A 24,828-nucleotide genomic window follows, 5' to 3' on the forward strand; every position below is an offset into this window, starting at 1 on the left:
GACACGCAGAGCAATGGCCGATGTCCCCATGTCTGTCTGTCCTCCACAAAGTCGTGCCCACCTCTAATATTGCATCCAAGTCTGAGTTACGCTAACTATTCTCCTTCACAATAAGGAAAGGGAGGATGGAGGAAATTCAAGGTCATACAACTGAAGAGGGGTATACCATCAAGCCTCCGCATATTTTCACTTCAAGTTTGCGTCATTTCCACTGCCTCGCAGCTGCTTCTCAAAAAAAAAAAAAAAAAATCCCTGTTTGTTTTGGACGCTGGATTCTCAGTGGCAACTGCAGCATCCCACGGCTTCCCACAGGGACTGGACCACATCCTCTTCTCAGAGTCGTCCTTTTCTGTCACTTGTTGGGGCCAGAACTGGGGCTGTCAGGCTGGTCTGGGGAACACGTTTATATTTTATATTTTGTTTCACCTTAGTTCAATCATTTTAGAAAAGGGTTGTGTGTGTGCAAGCCAAGTTGCTTCGGTCGTGTCTGACTGAGACCCCATGGAATGTAGCCCACCAGGCTCCTCTGTCCACAGGATTCTCCAGGCAAGAATACTGGAGTGGGTTGCTATGCCCTTCTCAGAAAAGGGTTATGTTGATTAATTCCCAATTTGATCAAATCAGGCTGACTCTGCATTTTTAAGAGGGGAAATAATCATTGGGCTCAGTTCTGAGTGAGGGTCAGCCTGTCACTTCCAGTCCCTGCAGAACCTGGGCTCGCATTCCTCACTACTGAGTGGGTCTCACTTTGCGTGGCCCCTGAGAACCTCAGGAGCCTGTATCTGACTGGGTTTTTCTTGGGTGCCCGTCAACATTGATCCCCTCTTTCCTCCCACTTCCCTCCAGGTCACCGGGCTCTTTTGGATCCCACTCCAGTTCCAGGGCAAGGGTGGGGAGGGGGTACTGTTTGGTCTGACTCTATTTGTTCTTGGCATCACCTTGGGGACTGTCCTGGGGAAACCACCCGGACGGAATGAAAGGACTTGCTTTCCACAGCAATAGAAGAGATGCTCTCCCCTGCTGAATAGGAAGCACGTGGTTCTGACTCGTGACCGCAAGGTGACCAGTCTTAGGACAGAGCTGCCAAGGTGCACCACAGGGTGGACAGACAGAAGGAAGCTGTGTCTTTGATGACAGTGTCACGAAGCCACCAACTCAACCAAGCCTGGAAGCTGTCTTACCGCTGCACTTCCGGTTACATGAACAATATTGTTCTTATTGTTGGAGCCTCTTTGGATTGGGGTCTTTGTGGATTGTGGCCAAAAGCATCCTGAACAGATGCCATGCATTTTTATCAAGCGACACAGGAGATCACGACCTTGACGTAGAGAAACTGCCTAGACTCAAACCTCTCCCCAAGCCCCTGTGTGTCCAGCCAAAGGCATCCTCACTGGTTGCTGCTTCTTGCCCAGTGTGGGTAAGATCCTGCACAGCCATGGCTGCCTTTAGTGAAGAATGATTATTGCCCTTGATCTCACAGAGAGCAGAGCCTGCCGACCACTCCATGAGCTTCTCCAAGTGGTGAACGCAGCCTCTGATGACCTATCTCCTTCCCTTGTACAATCTTATTTATTGCATTTTAAAACCCTGTTCCACCACATCTTTCAAATGCATCTGTTTCCACTTAAATAGCTTAAACATCAATGCCCAGGAAGCAGAAAAGAGGTTTGGGCGCTGAGGGAGGGAGCCTGGGAAAGGATTAGAGGTGGAGGGCAAGAATGCTGGGAGGAAGGAGGTGGTCAGGGGAGCAGACCCCAAGGAAGGACCTGAGCTCAAGCCTTACGCTGTGGATGTTGGCGGGGCAGTCTTTCAAAGTGGGGTCCTCTTTCTAAGCATCCCTTGAACCCAGAGAAGAGGGCTTGGAAATAGAGAGGCAGGGTGAATCAGGAAGGTTTCCAGTGGAGGGAGGCATTCAACAACTAGGGAACACCCAGCTGTGCTCAGCATCACAGGTGCAGAGATGGGAGAGACACCCTCATTGGAGCATCAGCCCCTTGTGATGCGTCTCCTTGGCTTCTCCCTCCTCACCTGTCTCTGGAGCTGTGGGCCGCTTACTCCTCCCCATGTGGCCAGATCTGCATGGTCACTGACCAGCTCCATGTGGGCACAGCCCCAAACTGCCTCATGTCACATCCATGCCACACCCCTCTTGCCTGCCTTGGGGCTTCTCTGTGGCTTCTGAGGTCTGAGACACCCAGGGACACACTGGGTGCACCCAGAGGCAACCCCGATGTGTCAAGGATTAAAGCTCCATGGAAGAACTTGACCACCGAGGGCGCCCCACTTCCTCCTCGCTACTGCTCCCAACGGTGTCCAGCGGCCTTTCGGAAGGTGACCCCTGGAGATCCAGCAGTCGCCCTTGGGACTGGCTGGTGGCCGGCTCTGACACTCCCTGTGTGTGTGCCCCTCCCCGCCTCCCTCCTACATCCCTGGACGGCACTTGCTAATTAACAGAGGCTCAGCAGGCTCAGCTTTCCCGTCATCCAGGCTAAGACAGATGGCAGGGCGAGGAGGGGCAAACCTTCATTTAATGAACAAATATTTATTGATCCCCTATGACAGGCCAGGTCCTCCGCTAAGTGGCAGGAACACAGAAGTGAACAAGACAGATGCTGTCCTTTCCTACGGGGCTTATGTTGAAAAAAAAAAAAAGGAAATTAATTATGAAGTTAATGATCTGTAAACAAACGTTTAACCTTACTAGAGATGTTATGTGACCCCTTTTGTGACGTGATTAATTTTTTCACCTAAAGACTGTTTTGTTAATTAGGGTTTTTGCACTGGGACATCCATCTTAAAGCATCACAGCGTTCAGGAAGTTACCGGTGGGGGAAACAGACCCAGATGTAAATGGAAGCAGATGGCTTCACCCTTTATATTTGAACTTTAAAAAAAAAGAGATGGGAGAGAGGAGCGAGTTGAACATAGAGTATTCAGATGAGGCCAAACATGGGCCACTGCGGCTGGGGTCTGCAGCTGAGCACAGCAAAGCCCCCCTCAGAGGGGAGCTGGATCAGAGGCCAGGGACCTGACAATCTCTGTCCTTCTGGGCTCTAAAACTGGTAATTATGCACACTAACATGTGTAACAGGGTTTGAAATATAGCCTGGTCATCAGAACTGATGCTCTAAAATAAATGGTTTGGTTGGGCTCCAGGCTCAGCCAGTTACTCACTGTGTGATCTTGGATCTGTTTAGCCTCTCTGTGCCCCTGGTTTCTTATCTGTAAGAAGGGCATGTTAGCAATAGGATCTGTGTCTGAGGCTGTATTGAGGAGTAGAAAAGACAGCCGGGTGTCGAGTGCTTAGCGCACAAGCAGGCATGGCAAGCCCTTGGAAACACTGGAGATACTTATTTGACTGGCATCTCTGCAACGTGGATCCATGCATTAGGATGGATCATCAACATTTTTTAACTTCATCTGTGATGAGATGTGTGTGTGTCAGTTGCTCAGCCATATCCGACTCTCTGCAACTCCGTGGACTGTAGCTCACAGGGCTCCTCTGTCCACGGAATTCTCCAGGCAAGAATACTGGAGTGGGTAGCTACTCCCCTTTTCAGGGCTGCTGAAGCAAGTGCTACAGTCCCAGGGACCCTCACCTCCCCGGGGGTCTCACCTTTGCGTCATTCTTCACCCTTGATTATCGGCTGAACCTTGTGAATTGCTTCTGATGAATAAAATCTGCAAACAGGATGGAATATCTCTGACACTAGGTTACAAAAAATCCAATTTTACTAGTTGTTCAAAGCTGTTGTTTTATTTTAATTGAAGTATAGTTGGTTTATAAGATTGCGTTAGTTTCCGATACTATGCAGTAGAACCTTGCTTATTTTTAACTAATTAATTTAATTGGAGGATAATTACTTTACAATATTGTGATGGGTTTTGCCGTACATCAACATGAATCAGGTATACATGTGTCCCCGCCCCCATCCTGAAACTCCCCCCCATCTCCCTCCCCTATCCCATCCCTCTGGGTTGTCCCAGAGCACTGGCTTTGGTCGCCCTGCTTCATGCATCGGACTCGCACTGGCCACCTATTTCACATATGGTAATATGCATGTTTCAGCGCCATTCTCTCAAACCATCCCACCCTCACCTTCTTCCACAGAGTCCAAAAGTCTGTTCTTTACATCTGTGTCTCTTTTGCTGCCCTGCATGCTTTCTATACAGGAGCTTGTATCTGCTAACCCCAAACTCTCAGTTCACCCCTCCCCCAACCCCTTTCCCCTTTGATAACCATAAATTTGTTTTCTGTGTCTGAGTTTGTTTCTGCTTTATAAAAATGTTCATTTCTATCATATTTTAGATTTTGCATATAAGTGCTATCATACGGTACTTGTCTTTCTCTTTCTGACTTACTTCACTTAGTGTGATAATCTCTGGGTCCACCCATGTTGCTGCAGATGGCATTATTTCATTCTTTTTATGGAGGAGTAGTACCACATCTTCTTTATCCATCCATCTGTTGCTGGACGTTTAGGTTGCTTCCATGTCTTGGCTATTATGAACGACAACTAGTAGTTTCTAAAAACTTAAATATATATCTACCCTCTGACCCAACAGTTCCACGCCTAGGTATTATTCCAAGGAAGAGAAAAATGTTTGTTGACAAAAAGACTTACACATGAATACTGATAGTAACTTGAATCGTACTAGCCCAAAACAGAAATCAGGCAAGTGGCCATCAACAGGACAATGGCTAGATGCCTTATGGCATGTTCTTACAATGGAATATTCCTTAAAAGTAAAGAAATGAATCGTCAATACATACAACAAAAGGGAAAAATCACAAAAACATGATGCACAAAAAAAGTCATAATACATATTCATCTATACTATGTGATTTCATTTATATCAATGGTTCGCAACTCAGGGAACATCTGTAATGTTTGGAGATATTTTTTGTTTGTCCCAACTGGGGGTGGAGGTTGTTGCCAGTTAAGAGGCCAGAAAGCTGCTAGCTATCACCCTACATTTCCCAGGATAGCTCCCCACAACAAGGAATTATCTCACCCCAATGTAAACAGTGCCAAGGTTGAGAAACATTGATGGAAATTAAGCTCTAGGACAGGTGAAACTAACCAATGATGATAGAACTTAGAACAGTGGTCCTGATCGCTTCCAGGGAAAATTGAGTGGTAAGAGGCATGGCAGAAGTGTGGGTTACAGCCTAGAGGATACATATTTGTCAAAACTGATCATCATAAACTAGTGACTTCAGATGCTTCCATTTCACTGTATGACAACTGCATCACAATAAAATTTAGACAGAGATACACACAGAGACACACACACACACACCTCTAGCCCACCTGCTGAATTAGGCTTTCTGGTGTCTGGATTAGTGTTTCTCAAACTTCACTTCCAAAGCAGCACCAACGGCAACAAAGCTAACATGTGCTCCAGGGAATGGGAAGTCTAGAACAATTGGACCTCTCTACTGAAATCTCTCGTTCTATCTTAAAGTTCGTGTGACTTTTTGTATTTGGCTCCATATAAATGTCTCAGTATTAAAATATTTTGAATTACCACAAGAAAGGATAGAAAAAGTTTTCTTGTTTATTTTGTGATGTGGAATATTTTCCATAACACTGGCTAGTAACACATTCCCTCTGCTCTTCAAGACACACACACACACACACACACAGAGGCCCTAGAGGAGAAGCAGAACTCTTTCTCTCTCTCTCTCTGTTGGACAACATGCAAAAAATCAAGCTGAAAGCTAACTGAGAATAAGTCATTTTGTCTCCAGGAAAGGAACAACTCCTAGAAGCTCAGCCTGTGTGAACGGCCCTCTATCCAAGTTTTCCTTCCAACCATATAGATAACTCCCCTAGAAAGAATTTGGGGTACAGCTGTAGAAGCTCTTAACCAACCCAGAGGTTTGACCCCTTTTGCCCATTCCCTCTGTAAAGCATCCTTACACACACCTACAGCTGATCGTACCTTCTTGGGCCACTTGTTCATGACCTTGTATTAGTCAGGGAAGACCAACTGCTTTGTAACAAACAACACCCAACCTCACCTCAGTGGATGAACACAATGAAAACTGGTTTCTCTAGTCTTCAAGAATCTGTTCACTCTTCTACAAACTCAGAGTCCTCCAAGCCCCTTCCATCTTGTGGTTCTGCCCACCTGCGCCCTGTACCATTCAGATATGAACTCAACAAATCCTCATAATAACCCTATCAGGAAGTGTTGCTGTGACCAATCCCATTTCACATATGAGGACACACAGCCAGCTGGTGAGCAGTAAAGGTGAGATTCAAACCCAGGCTGGCCCCCGCCAGAGCTCTCTGTTTTACCTGCTCTGCTGTGCCTCCAGCCCTTCACCACCTCGTCACATTTGGAATCACCGTTTGTTCACCTGCGTTTTTGTGCCACTTAGACTGATGCCTGGGCCACTCCACCCCTGCGCACCTTTAGTCAGAGGCAGAGGGTTGAGCACTGTTCCACACTTCAACCTGTAGAAATGGCACCTGGGGGAATGTAAAATTCAGATGTCCAGGTTCCTTCCCTGCTTTGTCTCAGAAGTCCTAGGTGGATCCTAAAGAATCTGTGTGTCTAAGAATCTCCCAAAGGTGACTATGATGCAGGCGGTCCCTGAAGCTCACATGGGAACCCTCTAGTTTGGGGGAGGTCTGAGAATTCCAGGCAAGGTGGAGAGATAAGGTCAGCTGCTCACAAGCATGACCTCCCTCTCAGTCAAGTCCTCTAGGCTTCCAACAAACAGTTCTTTGTCTGGTAGATCTCCAGCTCCTGGGGAGCTGCTCATACCAGGATCTCCAGTTCTTGGCTACTTATGGGTGAATCCACAGGGTCAGGTCCTGGCGGAAGGGTTTATTTCAACCTGCAAATGTGAAATTCTCTTTGAAGAAGCAGCTTGTCTTCCAGTCCAGGCGCCTTGCAGTGTTTCCATGGTAACCCAGCCACCACACATCTTTTGTTATCCCTTCCAACACCTCTTCTTCTGTTTGTTATAGATCTGTGCCTTCTTAAATCCCCTTCCCTTGAGACTCACCCCCTGCGGGCCTCTTTCCCTTCCGTGATTATTTCAAATTCTAAAAAGGCCAGTCTGTGATTGACTTAGCACACTCCCTGCCCCATAGCTGGCATCTAAGGCGACACACTAGGGGGTTTATTGGTGGGGTAGACTTGCCAGCTAGGCTTATCTATCAGCCAGGTAAATGCACCTCACCCAAACCAGCAGGAATGAACCACAACTGGGAATAACAGAAAACCCTTTCTCTGCTGCTAGTGATTCACCAGGGCCTCCTTGATATCTCAGGTGGTTAAAAATCTGCATGCAAAGCAGGAGACCTGCGTTCAATCCTTGGGTCAGGAAGATCCCCTGGAGAAGGGAGTGGCTACTTACTCCAGTACTCTTGCCTAGAGAATGGCATGGACAGAGGAGCCTGATGGGCTACCATCCGTGTGGTAGCAAAAGAGTCACACACAACTGAGTGACCGACAATTTCACTTTTTACTTTCAGTCATTCATTCATTTGTTCGACGTTTACTAAATCTCCAGATACTTATCAGCTTCAGGAATAACACTGTCCAGTCATTCTCTCGTGGCTTGGGCATTTCCAGGGCAGTGGGAACAAGAAACCAGCAGATGCAAAAAAGCAATCTCAGGTAAGAAGTCCTTGCAAGACAGGGACAGATGGTGATGAGGCTGTGTCCACTAGGAATCTGAAATCAAGAAAGGCTTCCCGAGCTAAAATTTGAGGGGAGGAGACCAGCTAAATAAGAGATAGGGTACATAGGAGCCCATCAAACATTACCTGGGGGAAAAGTCACAGGGTGGGGTTGGGGGAATGAAAACAGGATTTCAGACGATCCAGAGACTCTGACTTCTGGTTGCTGCACCCACTTCCCAGCCCCAAATCCAAGGCAGCATTCTGCCAAGTGCAGAAGTAGCAGAAGGGCTTTTTGGGTCAAGGCAGCAGCTTGAAAGTCTGCAGTGTGTTCAAAGAGCCACGGGTTCCACCAAAGCTTAAAGCCCCGTGAGAAGAGGAGGGACAATGAGTATTGTCATTATCCCCACACTTCTGGAGGACACAGAATTCAAACTGATTTTTGGATAAATAATAATTCCACTGGGTTGCCACAGAGTGGCAAGATCCCACCAGAGAACCTTGTAGGTGGTGTCTGCACTGATTCCACCAGTCACATCACAAAACCGGACAGGACAATATAGCTGCCACCTCTCCACCACTTCCTCTGCACCAGATGCTCTGCAAAACGCAGCAGACTTTACGTATTTGATCCTCACACAACCCTAGAGATGAGCGCCTACATTTTTTTCTTTTATTTTTTTTTACGGCCTTCCCTGGTGGCTCAGTGGTAAAGCATCATACTAGATGCTGGATCAAATCAGAAAATGAAAGTGGTTTCTAAACAATCAAGCTGTGAGCAAACAGAGGGCTCACCATGTGGGCCCTGACCTTTGCCAATTTGTATACACTCTTCCTGACTCGCTGACCCCCCCTTATTATTTATTAAGGTTGTAGCTAACATTGATTGAGCACCTTGTCCACCGGGTTGTGGCAGGAGCAGATGGCACATTCAAAGCAGATAATTGAGGAGAATTTCATAAAGCAGATGTTGACAAAGGTGTGGAAGGTTAAGGAAACTAACAAGTCATTGGAAATATCCAGGGGCCAGGAGCAACTGGGCAATGTTCACATGCCTAGAACTGGCCCCTGGGACGAGGGCACAGGGGATAGACAATGGGGTAGGCTTGGGTGGGATTGGGGGTGGGGGTGGGGGTGCAGGGAGAAGGATCTGGAACGTGGTTCTGGATGCTTTCCAGCCCAGCACTAATGTTCTGGGCACTGTCCTGTCCGAATTAGCTGACTGAATCCTCATGACAATCCAGTGTCAATGACACAGTTAACAGATGGTCACATTGAGGCACAGAAAACTTAAGTCACTAACCCACCGTCACACAGCAAGTGAGGGGCAGATTGGAACCGAAACCCAAAGCCCGAGTGCTTCATCCCCCCCATACATCTTGTATGTGAGGTTCAGTCATTTAAAAGAATCATTATAAGGATGACTTAATTATTCATACTATTTATTAATGCATTAACCATTTCACAGGCTGTTGCAATTAGTGCATTCTCCCAAGGCCACCCTTGGGAGTCACAGGAACCCCATTTCTTTCCAGTGGTAGTGTCAGCCAGAGCCACCCCTTCTCCTCTGCTCCTGAGGAGCCGAGGCCCTGGTGTGCCTCCTTGGGGCAGTCCGTGCTGTTGACATTGCCCAGATCTCAGCCCACAGCCCAGAGTAAGGAAAGCATATCGGTGGTGTTGACTCTGCTTTCCAGACTCTAAGCCACTGGGACAGCCAGGCTCACAGCTCAGGGGAGCCAGGCCCCTGCCTGATCCTCCTGTGGGCTACAGAGGTTACAGGTTCAAGGCCCTCATCTTTTAGAGTCTTTTGTTTTCCTACAATAAAAATTTCCAGAAACACCATATGACATGTGACTGCTAGAACGGACATGCAACAATGGACCGGTTCAAATTTGGGAAAGGAGTATGACAAGGCTGTATATTGTCACCCTGCTTATTCAACTTACATGCAGAGTACATCATGTGAAATTCTGGGCTGGATGAAGCACAGCTGGAGTCAAGATTGCCAGGAGAAATATCAACAACCTCAGATATGCAGATGACACCATCCTTATGGCAAAAGCAAAGAACTAAAGAAAAACTTTCATCTCTTGATGAAAGTGAAAGAGGAGAGCGAAAAAGCTGGCTTAAAACTCAATATTCAAAAAAACTAATATCATGGCATCCAGTTCCATCACATTGTGGCAAATAGATGGGAAAACAATGAAAACAATGAGAGACTTCATTTTCCTGCGCTCCAAAATCACTGCAGATGGATTAAATGAAATTAAAAGACGCTTGCTCCTTGGAAGAAAAGCTATGGCCAACCTAGACAGCATATTAAAAAGCAGAGACAAGACTTTGCCAACAAAGGTCTGTCTAGTCAAAGCTATGGTTTTTCCAGTAGTCATGTATGGATGTGAGAGTTGGACTATAAAGAAAGCTGAGCACTGAAGAATTGATGCTTTTGAACTGTGGTGTTGGAGAAGACTCTTGACAGTCTCTTGAACTGCAAGGAGATCCAACCAGTCCTGAATATTCATTGGAAGGACTGATGTTGAAGCTGAAACTCCAATACTTTGCCCACCTGATATGAAGAACTGACTCATGTGAAAAGACTGATGCTGGGAAAGATTGAAGGCAGGAGGAGAAGAGGACAACAGAGGATGAGATGGTTGGATGGCATCACTGACATGATGGACATGTGTTTGAGTAGGCTCTGGGAGTTGATGATGGACAGGGAAGCCTGATGTGCTTCAGCCCATGGGGTCTTAAAGAATCGGACACAACTGAGCGACTGAACTGACCTGAAGTGACTGCTGACTTACCCAGCTGCTGACCCATCTGGCCTTCTGAACATAGCCATCCCTTAGGATTTCTGGTGGATTGGTTCCAGGAACCCTTCAGACACCAAACCCACAGATAAGCAAGTCCCTCATATAAAATGCCATAGAAGAGTCGGCCTTTCAGATCCGTGGATATGCAGAGCTAGCGGAAACAACTTTAAGTCCATCAATTACTTACTCGAATTCTGTGCCCTGATCCTGTCCCCTATAGGCCTTGTGAAGGAAGGAAGGGATGGTTCTGGCACCTTTGACCCTGGTGGGCATATTGCCTTCAGGGTGCCCATGGCCAGCTGCGGGACCAGCCCTTCTCAGCTGTTCTTCCAAACGCAAGGAATCTTCAGACCTCGGAGGCCTCTACTCTTTCTCCTCTTTCTCCAGTTTGCAACTTTCCCTATTCAGTTGCCCGGGCCATGATGTCAACAGCACCCTTCTGAAGTCTAAAGATCTCCCTCACCTCCCCATTCTTTCCCTGATCTCACGAGGTGAATCACTGATGATGCCTGCACCCAGTAGCTGGGCTCCACAGAAGAGTCACTCGACAGGGCAGACGGTTCCATAAGAAAGTCACGGTCACCAACCTTAAGCTCAGTACTTCCCAGAAATCTTACTGTTTCCTTAACTCCTTCTTCAAGCTCACGTTTTGGAATTTCTCTATCTCCTCTGACTGCCTTCATAGAGCAAAAAGGAAACCAAGAGAACGAAAGACCCTTCAGTTCAGTTCAGTCGCTCAGTCATGTCCACCTCTTTGTGACCCCATGGACTGCAACACACCAGGCTTCCCTGTCCATCACCAACCCTTGCAGCTTACTCAAACTCACGTCCATTGAGTCGGCGATGCCATCCAACCATCTCATCCTCTGTCATCCCCTTCTCCTCCTGCCTTCAATCTTTCCCAGCATCAGGGTCTTTTCCAGTGAGTCAGTCCTTCTCATCAGGTGGCCAAACTATTGGAGTTTCAGCTTCAGCATCAATCCTTCCAATGAATATTCAGGATTGATTTCCTTTAGGGTGGACTGGTTGGACCCTCAGTGTCCTGTTAACAGACACGTGGAAATGCCCTTCTTCTCTGGACTGATGTTGTGGCCCGTCCAGTGTCTTGGGACACTGCAGGAGGTGTTCCCCTCTCTCCCTCCCTCCGGGATCAGTCCTTCCATCCCAGCCTTGCGCCCCCTTCTCCACGCATGAGAGCCTTACCCTAGCTATTTTCAGTCTGTTTCTCTCCCTCTCTCTTGAACATTCATCTTCTCTTTCAACTGGCTCCTTCCCATCAGCTTTCAACGGTGCTCAATATTTTTTTGACCTCTGTCTTCTGCTCAGCCAGGCCCTAGCCCTCTCCACCCCTTGGCAGCTACGCAACCCAGAAGAACTGCCTGTACATACCTACACCCCTATGCCCCCCGACACTTCTTTCCCAGAGGCCCCATCAGCCCACTGAAGGTCCCTGTTGATCTCCAAGGTCACTGAGAATCTTCCCTGTTTCATTCTATGGGATTTTTCAGCCTTATCTTACTTGACTTTTCAGTGACTCCCTTCTTCATCAAAAGTTTTTCTCTTGTCATTATTAGTATTTTGACATCACATTCTCCAGGTTTTCTCCTTCCTCTCTGGCCACCCTCCTTGTTTCATGAAACACTGGTGTCCCCCAGGACTTGTTCCCAGGGCCTTTTTCCCTCTCATTCTGCTTTCTAACCAGGTGGTCTCAGCCATGCTCATGGCTGGGCTTTCTACTCCCGAATATACATCCCTACCAGAAGGTGAGCTCCGGACCTGCAGAACCACTTCATGGAGATAACGCAAAGGTTCCTCACACTCCCCCTGCACAAAAGTCAACTCATGACTTAAATCCACGGCCTCATCCTTGTTTCACCAGGTGGTACCACCACCCTAAGTGAAGCCCTTAGCTCTCATCCCCAACTCCTCCCTCTTCCTGAAGCCTACAGCCAACGCAGAGGCAAAGCCAGCCAATTTATCTCCTAAACACCTCTCCAGACTATTGCCACAAAGACAGCGGTCCACGCCATCATGGTCTCTCTCCAGAGTTTCCCTGGTCTCCTCACTTCTAGTCCTCTCTCATCCAAGATGATGCTGCACCTTAAATCCAACTATGTCACATCTCACTTAAGACCTTTCAGGAAGAAAAAAAAAAAAAAAAAAAAAGACCTTTCAGTAGCTTCCATTGCTCTTGGGAAAATATCCCAACACTCCTGTTGGCCCAGAGGTCCTGTGTGGTGCTCTCTGGCCGGACTTGCCTTGGTCACTTGCAATCATTCTCTCCTGTACCCTTGGAGCTCTACCCACTTTAGCCTTCTTTCAGGGCCTCCTTCATGATATTTCTTCTTGCCACAGGGCCTTTGCACATACCCTATGCCGAGAATACTTCAAGTCCTCAACTCCAGTACCTTTACTTAGTAAATGACACTAACTTTATGCCACAGGGGTGTGCAAGATAGTTCATTTGGGGTATGGGAAGAATATAACAGAATTTCATTTTATAATTTATTTTTACATTACTGTTTTAAAAGGTCCATTTTGTGCATGTTTTATTATGTACATGATATCACAGTACATACATATAAAACATACATATGCTTTGCAAAGAATTGAGTCTATATGTATAAAGGGTCAGAGAAGGCAATGGCACCCCACTCCAGTACTCTTGCCTGGAAAATCCCATGGACGGAGGCCTGGTAGGCTACAGTCCATGGGATTGCTAAGAGTCAGACACGACTGAGAGACCTCACTTTCACTTTTCACCTTCATGCATTGGAGAAGGAAATGGCAACCCACTCCAGTGTTCTTGCCTGGAGAATCCCAGGGACAGGGGAGCCTGGTGGGCTGCCGTCTATGGGGTTGCAGAGAGTCAGACATGACTAAAGCGACGCAGCAGCAGCAGTATAAAGGGTATATGCTCAAAATTCTTTACTAAGTCTCCAAATATGTTAAGATCAGAGCACTGATGAGTTATCACTTCTTGAGAGAACTCTTACCTACCTTACCACACCTAATACCATTAGATTTATATCCACTTGTATGACTGTGTAATGAAGCTCTCTACCCCCGAGGACATGAGCTTCAGGAAGTCAAGGGTGTTGTCTGCCTGGTCACTTTGGTGTCCCTAGTGTTAATTCAGTGTCTTGCATGTAATAGGTGATCAAGAAATCTTTTGTTTTGTTTTGAATTGCTGTGCTTGATTTTTACTGCTCTATTGGAGTGCAGTTGATTAAGGCCTCCCTGCTGGCTCTGTGGTAAAGAAGCCACCTGCCAATCCAGGAGACACACGTTTGATATCTGGGTTGTGAAGATTCCTTGGAGAAAGAAATGGCAACCCAGTTCAGTATTCTTGCCTGAGAATTCCGATCGACAGCGGAACCTGGCGGCCTATAGTCCATGGGGTCACAAAAGAGTCAGACATGACTTAGCGACTAAACAACAACATTGACTAACAATGCTGTGTTAGTTTCAGGTATACAGCAAAGCAATTCAGTTATGCATATTTGTGTATCTATTCTTTTTCAAATTCTTCTCCCATTTATATTATTACAGAGTAAGGAACAATTTTTTGAATGAAAGAATATCCTAGCATTCAGTTATATCTAAAGGATTCAGATATACCTAAACAAATATCCTAAAGGATTCAGAGATACCTAAAATATACTGAATAGAGAGGCCAGGCACTGAATGTGTTGGGTGTGTTCAAAAATATTGTCTCATTTAGTCTTTAATATTACTGTGGAGAACCTTATTGCTATCACCTCTGTTTTGTTGGTGAAAGCAGGATTCAGAATGGCCAAGTTCATTTAGCTGGAAAACACTGAAGAGTGAGGTCTGGGGGCTTTCCTGATGGTCTAGTGTTTAAGAATCTATCTTGCAGTGCAGGGACACTGGTTTGATCTGGGAAGATCCCATATGCCACAAAGCAGCAAAGCCTGTGCGCCACAGCTGCTGAGCCTGTGTGCCCAGAGCCCAGGCAGTGTGCCTTGCAATAGGAGAAGCCGTCACAAGGAGAAGCCCGTGTACAACTCCCCTGCTCGCCGCAACTAGAGAAAGCCCAAGTGCAGCAATGAAGACTCAGTGCAGCCGTAAGATAAATAAAGTCGTAAAAAGAAAATAAATTCAGGTTTAGAGTTGAAGTCTAATTTGCTTCCTATTACATCTCAGCAATTTGATCATGAAGTGAACATTTTCGTTCTAGGAGGTAACTTCCTCTTTTATGTGGTCTCAAAGACTAGATTGTTCTTAAACTCATTCTGGTGAATATCCAAATACACACAAGTCTACCGAGTAGTGGTTACCAACGAGATACCTAAGCTCTTGTTCACTCCTTTCCATCCTCTGATCCTTTGTCTCTCTGAGTTTGGTAATGAGGCTGTTACATGAAGAACAAGAGTCATGTTGCTACTTAACAGCTTCAGCCTACTCGCGAGGTAAGCAACTCATCAGATGACGCATCTGCAGGGAGTATGCCTCAAAGCCCTGAGACCACGTTGATGTTTTCCCAGGCAGTTTCGTCTCTTCTCGTGCCCTTGCTGCCTTCACTATATGTCTCTCTGGGAGCCTCGCCCTTTCTTTGTGAATTGACTGTGCTGGAAACAAAAATACAATCTAAGGTGCTTGGGGGGTGCACTGTGAGAAAGGATGGGGTTTTCGGATATGAAACACAGGAGTTGAGAGCTCACCGAAGTTATTCTCAGCTTCATTCTGCAACTGTTTCCTAATAAATCATCTAGTTGCCAACCAAACCACTCTTCCCCAACCTTCTCTTCTTCAAATGCAGTTCTCTTGAAAACATCCTTCTTTCTTTCTTTCCTTCTTTTTTTTGGCCACCCCTCATGGGAAGGATCTCAGTTCCCCTACCAGGGACTGAACTCAGGCATAGCAGTAACATCGTCTAATCCTATCCACTAGACCACCAGGGAACTCATGAAAGCATCAATCTTAATTCTGTTTGAAAAGCAGTCTTCACTATCCTGCCTCCGTAACTCACATCCCTTTCATCAGGCTACTTTTAGCAGCAAGTTCAAACCTGTGTGGTTTATAATGATTTTCCAAGTAAAATGTGCTCCCCCAGGGTATTATCTCATTGGTCTTTGCAACTGGAGATTTTTAAAACTGTTTCCAATGTCAGCCGTGTGATCGGATGCTTGAAGGGCAAGAAACCAATAGAAAGTGAGGACTCCACACCCTCCTGGCTTGTCTTGATTCCCTGCCTTGTCACTGGCGGTGACCAGAGATTCTTCCACAAGCTCAGCTCCTTCTCCTGCATTTCTGTGCTTGTGATTTCTATGTTGGCTGCAAGCAGAGGCGGTGGCCCCATGAGTCTCCTCCCCATTCATCTATCCATCCATCCAATGACTCATGCAGTCATTCAGTGTTTCTCCTCACTGCTCTTGCTCTCTGCCATCCTGCTCAGTTTTTCTATGAAGGAAAAGTACGTCTTGGATTAATGAGAAGAGGGTGGGCAGAATCAATGAAATACATCAAAGTACCCCAGGGTCTCCGGCAGATGCATTAAGACTCAGTTTCACAGATTTTCCATGGGATGCTCTTCGCCTTTTCTCTCTCTTGGATATACATGTATACATATTCACATCCACGTGTGCACATATTCATATATGCAACCACCCCTCATCCTTTGACTCTAATCTGTTCATGGAAACAAGCCTGCCAGGCCAGTGAATTTCAGAGAGCAGTCACTTGTATTTCACTGTTTTAAATGGGAAAAATTAAAATGCATTCCGAGTCCACCCCAAACATCGGTCAGGTTCCCAAAATATCACTGTAAATAACTGCAACGCCCTTAAACACCATGTAAAACTCTCCTAGGAATGTTCTATAATATGAATCAATTAAAACACCCTTTTCTTAATTAGCACTTAGGGAACGCCTCGATGGGAAGGTCTATTTTTGTGCAGTGAACAGACCTGGTAAGTGATCAAGGCTCCTCCTCCTGGCATCACATTGGCCCAGTGATCCCAAGGTGAAGAAACGTCACTGAGAAGTAGTAAATACCACCTCCACTGGACCTGAGTTTCTAGAGCCCCCAGGAACCTAGGTAAAGCAGATTGGGACCCTTGAGGGACTAAAGCCTGGGGGGAAAGGGTAAGGAAGCTGACGATGATAACACGCACGGGGGTCATCCACACAGAGTCTGCTTTCTCCCTCTGACTGTGGAAGGTCGGTCACTTTTCAGCTTGTCTCCTTTCTTTGTCTTCTGGGTCTGCGGCTTCCCCATCCTACCAGTCTCCTCCCTTCCTTCTGCCTTCCCCTTAAGCCCCTCTGATTTCTAGTTCGGGTGTTTCTCCCATTGTGCTCTGATGGTCTCGCTGTCTCTCTTCCTGTACTCCAGGCACATGAGAGGAATCTGGGCCAGTATCTGAAAATCTAAAAATGTCGAAAGATGGAGCGGCATTTTCTGCTGGAGTGAACAAAGGGTGCTAGTGAGCCGTCAATCACATCAAGAGAGGAGCCATGAACCCGACTTATCTACATGCTGAACCAGAGGAGAGACTAGAGAGGGAATAAGACGGGGCAGGTCTGGGACCTGTCACTGAGAAGGACTAATGGACACAGACCAAAGGTCCGCAGTACGTTTCAAAGAGCCTAGTGCTTCCAGTGGGCATATGCTCATCTCCCTGAAATAATCCATGCTGATTTCTTGATGAAAAATTCATACTGTCTTCCCTGTTACTAAGCAACCAGCCCAAACATGTTTACTGTGTAAATTTCTCTGGAGGGCCTGGGGCTGCACCCAGTGCTCAAAGCATGAAGGATGCAAGAGGCACAGAAGCCAGCCAAAGCTTTGGGGAAGGTTTCTGAAGCTGACCTGCAAAGATCCGTATATTGTAGACACTTTTAGGCCATACCTGGGGAAATGCAGTGGCTCAAGTAAAATTTTGACTATTTTTTTCCTGCTACTCTCCAGCCTAGTGGTCAAAGATGTGGACTCTGGGGCCCGACTTCCTAAATGTGATTCCCAGTTCTGCTATGGAATAAGTTGCTACAGAGTAAGTTCCATGTGTAAAATGGATGCAATAAGTATGCATATTTCATAGGGCTATTGTGGGGCTAAAAGTAATATGATTAAAGAGCTTAGAACAGTGCCTGGCACACAAGAAGAACTCAATAAATGTTACCTATACTATCACTATTCTTTATTACACTATGGAAACGGATATACTTTTTGTTTGTTTATATCAATAGGAGAGTTTATCAGCTGGGAGATCAGCTGAGAAATCAATTCTTTAAAAGGACTGAGAATCCAAGGAGGTCAGGCCTTCCGGCAGTCCAGGGTCAAATCAGTTCCAGGAGTGGGGTTAGCAATTCATGTTGGCCTCCTGTGATCACTGAAGTCCCGGGAGGCCTTGTCAGGGCAGCCAACGAGAACTGGAGACAAGCCCTACTTTGGGGCCAAGTTGGAGGTGCCTATCCTAAGCCCCCCTATACCTCGTCTGTAATATGCTTAATGACAACTGCTGGCTTCATTGTCTCCTTCCCCCCTTACAAGGAAGAGCATACACCTGTCTTTTTACTGCTATGTCCCAGTGCCTAGAATATGTTCATTAACCTTTAATGAGTGAATTTATTAGCTGCTGAACTGTAGCACTGGGGCTCTGATCCATCCTCTCTGCCAAGTCTACGTTCAGACAAGCACTCTGAGAAGATGTTGCTCCAGTGGTCTAAGGAAGAGGAAACAGGCGGGAGCGTTAATCAGGCCGCGCTGATGTTCCCCAGGCCCCGGTCTGAGGGAGAAGGCAGCTGCAGAGCAGCAGCAGAAAGCAGACGGGGCCGGGGGGTGTGAACAGCAGACCACAGAAAGGAGGGCCGTGTCTTGACGACAGCCCCCAAAGCCTCCTACTAAAAACCACTGGCTTGATACTAAAACAATATTCATAAACATTACATCACAACTTGACAGATAAGAACTTTACTGAATTATAACTACGTTCAGAAAAGTGCACAAATCATAAATGTAGAGTTTGTATATGCTTTCTTTCCTAAAGTGGACACAGCTGTGTAATCAGTACCATGTCAAGAGGCAGAGCTTATAAACAAAAGCTCTAGAAAGAGAAGCTTCCCCACTGTGCCCCAGGCATGACCTGTCCCCAGCGGAAACCCCAGACATAAATGGGCTTGATTTCAAATCTCGTGGAAATGGAATCTTAACCACGTGCATTCCTTTGTTCCCTTACTCTCTTCTTCAGTGCTATATTCCGATATGATTTAACTCAAAATATACATTGATATCATGTGCCCAGGATCTACCGGATATCGTCAGAGGTACAAGGCAAATGAAACACACTTCTGAATCTCAGAGAGGGGAAAGACTCTACTATACATATGTTGCTTGATAAAAATATAGCACGTTTAAATTATTTCTTAAAAACATCAAATCTATTAGGTGTTTGCTCTGGTCAAAATGCTTATGCCGCCCGAACAATTCATATGTTAAAACCTAACCTGAAAGGTGATGCTATTAAGAGGTGGGGCATTGGGGTGAGCAGCTGTGAGTGTGAAACCTTCATAAGAGGGATTAGCGCCCTCATAAAAGTGACAGAAGAGAGCTTTCTGCCCCTTCTACCCCGTGAAAAGTGAAAGTGAAAGTCGCTCAGTCGTGTCCGACTCATTGCGACCCCACGGACTGTACGGTCGATGGAGTTCTCCAGGCCAGAATTCTGGAGTGGGTAGCAGTTTTCTTCTCCAGGGGATCTTCCCAACCCAAGGATCGAACCCAGGTCTTAGGCATTGCAGGTGGATTCTTTACCAGCTGAGCCATCAGGGAAGCAAGTGCAAGAATACTGGAATGGGTAGACTACCCCTTCTCCAGCAGATCCTCCCGACCCAGGAATCAAACCAACTGGGGTCTCTTGCATTGCAGGTGGATTCTTTACCAGCTGAGCTACTGGGGAACCAGGTGAGGTTACAGCCAAAAGTCTAGGAAGCAGGTCTTCACCAGACACTGGGTTGGCCAGAGCTTTGATCTTGGACTTCCCAGCTTCTAGCTCCATGAGAAATAAATTTTTGTTTATAAGCTACCCACTCTGCGGTATTTTGTTATAATAGCCTGAATGAACTAACACAGTGTTCCATCAAAAGTCACTTTGCTTCACAACTCTGTTGGAAAGAAGGTAGGATTTTAGAGTTTGGTAGTAAGTAGCAGTGGGAGCTGGGCGATGTGGATAGAAGAGACCTGGGGACCACCGCCGGGGGGCCCTCGGAGGAAGCCTTTGACCGCATGTTAGCTTTAAGGGGACAGCAGCAGGGTTACTCTGGGAACCTCTGAGATGCATCTGAGAAGATTCACATAAGGGGGCAACAAGATAAGCGCCAGATGGGAAGAAAAAAGCTTTCTGAGAACAGAACCCAAGTCACGCTGAGGCGTCAGGGGCACCGAGCCGTGGGGAAGGACAGCTCCCCCGCTTGCTCAGTAGTCATGTAGGTTCACCAAAAGGAGGGCTTCGTCTGCAAGGACCCAGAAATGCAGTGAGTGGCAGCCTGGGCAGACAAGCATGAAAAGGAAATTCTGGGGGATGGAACCAGTGGGTCTTGCTGCCTGTCACTAATAGGTTCAGCAGCAGCAGTGAATTAAAAATGATCACACACACACATCCCACATCTGACCCTCCACTGTCTCATGGCTCAAGCATTCGGCCATCACTGCATAATAACCAAGCTTTGAAAGCTGGGCTGATAACAGAGAACGGGGTCCCAGGTGATGCTACCAGGTGACAAGGACGGCGTAGTGAGACTGAATCCCTCTCCCCCTCCATAAAGGACTGCACACAAGGGGGCGGAGGGGGTGAGGGATTGTGTAAGAAGGCAGGATAAAGGGTCCACGATGTACATTTTGGAAAAACCAAGAAAAAGAATGAATTGGAGCCAGCTGGAGGCATGAACAGCAGTGAGAGTTTGCACCTCGGCCGCCTCCCACTCGACAGAGACATTGGATGAATTTCTACGGTTGTTTAGAGAAGCCTATGATACCTCCTCCGAGTGCCTGAAAAAGCAGCAAATAAAAGACACAGGACTACAACAGTCTACCTAATAAAATCAGTCAGGGAAACAGCTACACATGTGCCTCTTTATTCTTTCATTAAATGAAAGGATCTCGCGGGAGATTTAATAAGTACATAATTTAGAATTAGGGATGAGCATAAACCCTGTCGTAAAGCATCTGCCACAGCCGTGAGGTACTCTGAAACTACCCGTGATTTCCCTTGAGGACCAAGTCGCAGACATTGTTCATATTCCTGTGACGTGGTGTTTATACTCCTATTTACAGAAAATGCTAAGTTTCAGGTAGAGGCTCATGAAAAGGAAGAGAGAGTTTTTTCCTCTCCAAGACCATGAACCCCTTCCATTTTAGCTACAGACTCCTTGTTGGGATCTGTGGATCTCAGGTGAAGAACCCGCAAGGAAAAGTTCAAGTTCTTTTCAAAAGCACTATAAACTTTAACTTCAGCTGACCACTCATGGCCAGAAATTAGATTCCCCAGGCATAGGTAACAAATCCAAGGAATTTTTTCCCCAGCCCTCCTGGTTACAGGAACCTAGAGCCCTCTTCCCCAGCCCCAACACCCTCTCTGTTTAAGAAGCATCTTCCGAGAACCTTCCTTACCAGACTCTTCTCTTGGCCAGCATGTGCCAAGCCCATCGCCCTGCTGCCATCTGCCCTACCTCCACCTCCCTTCACTCTTTTTGAAATGTCAACACACTGTCTTTTTTCTCTGTGTACTTTATCTGGGTCAGCGGCTGGATCAGTCTGAGCACAATGGCAGCCAAACCAACATTGTGAGATCTCAACTTCATCACGTTCACACCTACAGATTCACATCCAAGTGCCCAAATCCTTGTCCCTGAGGGAACCAAGGGAGGGATGTGAATGGATGGGTCTCACGTGTCAGCAGGGGCTTCCCAGGTGGCTCAGCATCAAAGAATCTGCCTGCAAGGCAGGAGATGCTGTTTCGATCCCTGGGTCGGGAAGATGCCCTGAAGAAAGAAATGGCAACCCGCTCTAGGATTCTTCCCTAAACCATCCCATGAACAGAATTAGCCTGGCAGGCTACAGTCCATGGGGTCACAAAGAATCGGACATGACTGAGTGAGCACGCACATATCAACAAGGATTTATTGTGACCCTGTGAGCCGGCTCTGGGTTGCAAAATACATCTACATTTGAAGAACTCAGACAATAATCCCCAATGGCTGGGCATGGGGATGCCTTACTATCAGTCAATAATTTCTCACTGGGCACCTACTAGGTTTCGGACACTGAGTAGGTGCTGGGAATGAATATTGTAAGCAAGCAGATACGAAAAATCACGTTCAACTGTCACAAACGCTACAAACAGAAATAAGAAGGAATAGTATGGAGGGTGTAATGGGGGAGGGGGGCTTTGTCACACGTGGCCACGGACAGAATCCTCGCCCCGAAGAGGTGAAATGCAAACAGAAGGAGGCCCACACGATGCGGAGGAGCCATCTCTGTGAAAAGTCAGAGGAAAATGGGAGGGGTTGGCGTCTTCAAGAAGGATAAAAACCCAGGGGAGCTGAGACCGGCTGGGAGGTGGGGCGCTCACATGAGCTTGGCTGGAGAGGTAAACACGGGCCACATCAGACAGGCAGGGCCGTGGGGTGGAGTGGCTCACAGCACGGACTCCAGAACCAGACCAGCTTAGAATCAGGCTCTGAAACTTCTCGGGCTGTGTGGCCCTGTGTGGCCCTGGGCAAAATCACTCACCTCTCTGAACCTTCATCTTTAAGCTGGGATCACCATCTACGTCTGTCACTGAGTGGCTAAATGCATTAGGTGTGAAGCACTTAGAAGAGAGCCCAGCCCCGGGCAAGTGCCAGGCTACAGTGGCTGTGGCCTGTTCAAAAGCTCAGTGAGAAGCTGGGGAGGATTTTAAGCCTGGGAGACGCAGGCTCTGGTCTGTCTTTAACAGGTCATTGGCCGCTGCTTGGGCTACTGGTCCTCAGGAAGACAAAGAGCTGGAGGTCATTTGCACCAACAGGGCCCTAGTGATTCTTTCCGGGAAGTCGGGGGAGAGGGCCGGACAATGCCTGAAGAGCTGCCACGGTGAAAGGCAGAAGAATGAATGGCTGTCCCTCAAGTGTGCCGAGTGGGAGAGAAGGTTGGGGCCTCCATGTTTGGAGAAGAGCTTGTCCAGCAGCCCCCCACCCTGGACCCCCTCCCAGGCCCCGTGGGGAGCCCGCTGCTCCCATTTCAGACGGCTCTGGACCCCACATCGCCCTGCCCAGCTGACCCCGGATCCTGCCAGCATGAATGTCACTTTGCTGGGATCCTAAGTGCCTCAAGGACAGCAGCCATTTCCTTCCCTCTCACAGTGACTGACAGGGCCCCTGCAGCTGGGCCTGAGCTTTTGAATAATTGATTGGCAAAAGGAAGGCGGAGGCAGGGCTCTGTAGTGCCGCTCCTGGAGCTCTGAGCCCTGGAAGGAATCGAGGGGGCCCAGGGAAGTCGTGAAGTCACCTCTCTCTTCCCCAGGCGGGGCTTGCCTTCCTCCAGTCTCTCCCTTTCCCCTGGGTCTGCAGAGGACATTTCACCTCTGCCACTTTGGGGATGTGTCCTGGACTTCACAGCCCACATAGGGCAGTCCTCCCAAACCTTTCTCAGACCCCCTTCGGCTGCACTGTACAATGGGGACCCCACCCATTTTCTGCCCAGAGAGGCCCTGGGGGACGAGCTCATGTGGAGATAAAAGTCCTCCGGTCTTCAGAGACATCTGCAGCCACATCGTTGGGGAATGGGGGGTGGGAGGGGGGCTCAGAGCTACTCCCTCAGGCTGGCTGGAGCTGAGGGCCGCTGGGAGGGGGTGAGCGTCCCCCAGGCCCTCCATACTCACCTGCCTCTCCAGACCCCAGCACCCCCCACCCAACAGCCCCCTCCCCCGCTCCCACTGCAGCCCCCGGCTGCCACCCTCTCTCTCCCTTCTTAGCTCGGTCAGTGAGTTCCCCTGCGCCAGCGGCACAACGGCCCCACTCTGCTCTCTGTCACCCTTTCTCTTCTCCCCAGTTCCTGGAGCTTCTCCTTCTCGGTCATTCCCCTCTTTCTCTCCCCTAAGCCTCGCAGCCCCCTGCCCCAAACCCTCACAGCCTCCCTGTCTTATTACTCCCCCCGGCCCCCAACTCGCCTCCCAGCTCCGATTTCTATCCAAGCCCCCTTTCCCACTCACTCCCATGCCCGTGCCTTAGGCTTGCTGGCCCCTTTCCTCCTGTACCCTAGCCACCCCCCCACCCCCAGGCCTTTGGGACCCCCTGCCCCCGCCCCAGGGCCTCTGAACACACCCGCTGTCCAAATACGTCCGCTGTCCCCACTCCCAGCCGGGCTCTGTCGCGCAAAGAAGAACGCCAACCATTCCTTCCCATCCACTCCCCCCGCGCAGCCGCCAGGGAGACCCCCACCCGAGCCCGGGGGAGGCCGAGGCCCGCGGCCGCTCACCTGTTGGGCGGACCGCAGCACGCTGGGCTTCGCCTTCTCCGGGTCGGGCTCCAGGTCTCGCTGCAACACTCCCTTCTTGGGGTGCATGTGCCGGCACAGGCAGGTGACCCCGCACAGCGCGAGGATGCTGGTGGCCGTGCCCAGCGTGGCGCCCAGCGCGATCACCGGCACCGACAGCACCATGGTGCCCCGCTTCCCGCACCCGGCTGGGTCCCGCCGCCGCGCGCCTCCCGGGCCTGGGGTCCAGGCGCGCCAGCCGCTCTCCCGCCGCCGCCGCCGGCGGAGGGGCGGAGGGGCGGGTAGGGAGGGCGGCCCGAGGACGTCAGAGCGGGAGGCTGGACCCGGAGCTGGCTGGCGCGGCACCGCGTCAGCCCAGCACGTGACCCGACCCCCCACCCCGGCCCAAGGCGGATCCGCTCAGGTGGAAGGAACCTGAGCGCATCGTCCTCTCGTCTCGAACGCTTTACGCAGGACACTTGGGTTCAAGAAGAACAGGAGCTCGCCAAGGTCACACTGCGCGTTAGGTTAGTCGGCAAACTAGGACTCAAACCCTGGCCTGCGGCTCTGTCTGGATAGGGGGTCGTTTTACCAGACTACTAACTGATGCAAAGAGCCCTCTCCTTGGGAAAGACTCTGATGCTGCTGGGAAAGATTGAAGGCGAAAGGAGAAGGGGGCAGCAAAGGATGACACGGTTAGATAGCATCATCAACTCAATGGACATGAATTTGAGCAAAGTCTGGGAGATGGGGAAGGACAGGGAAGCCTGGTATGCTGCAGTCCATGGGTTTGCAGAGTCTGATGACTTAAGGGCTGAACCAAAAAGCTTTGTTCACTCTCTGGCCAAGGAGGCTGGAAAATCGAGGCTTGCAAGAGCTTTTTCAAACACAAAAAGCTGGAGAT

The 24,828-nt window shown here is 48.5% G+C and overlaps 1 protein-coding gene across 1 annotated transcript in view; it reads right to left on the bottom strand.

The window, feature by feature from the left end:
• The window catches only part of SYT13 (synaptotagmin 13), a 38,833-nt gene extending 14,723 nt beyond the window's left edge, over nt 1–24,110 (bottom strand). Inside the window, exon 1 of the mRNA XM_068989290.1 lies at nt 23,928–24,110. Within this exon, the coding sequence (XP_068845391.1) occupies nt 23,928–24,110 (183 nt within the window). The remainder of the gene's footprint in view (nt 1–23,927) is intronic.
• Nucleotides 24,111–24,828: the final 718 nt, after the last annotated feature.

Source organism: Capricornis sumatraensis, chromosome 16, assembly GCF_032405125.1.
Source record: "Capricornis sumatraensis isolate serow.1 chromosome 16, serow.2, whole genome shotgun sequence".
Lineage (NCBI taxonomy): Eukaryota > Metazoa > Chordata > Mammalia > Artiodactyla > Bovidae > Capricornis > Capricornis sumatraensis.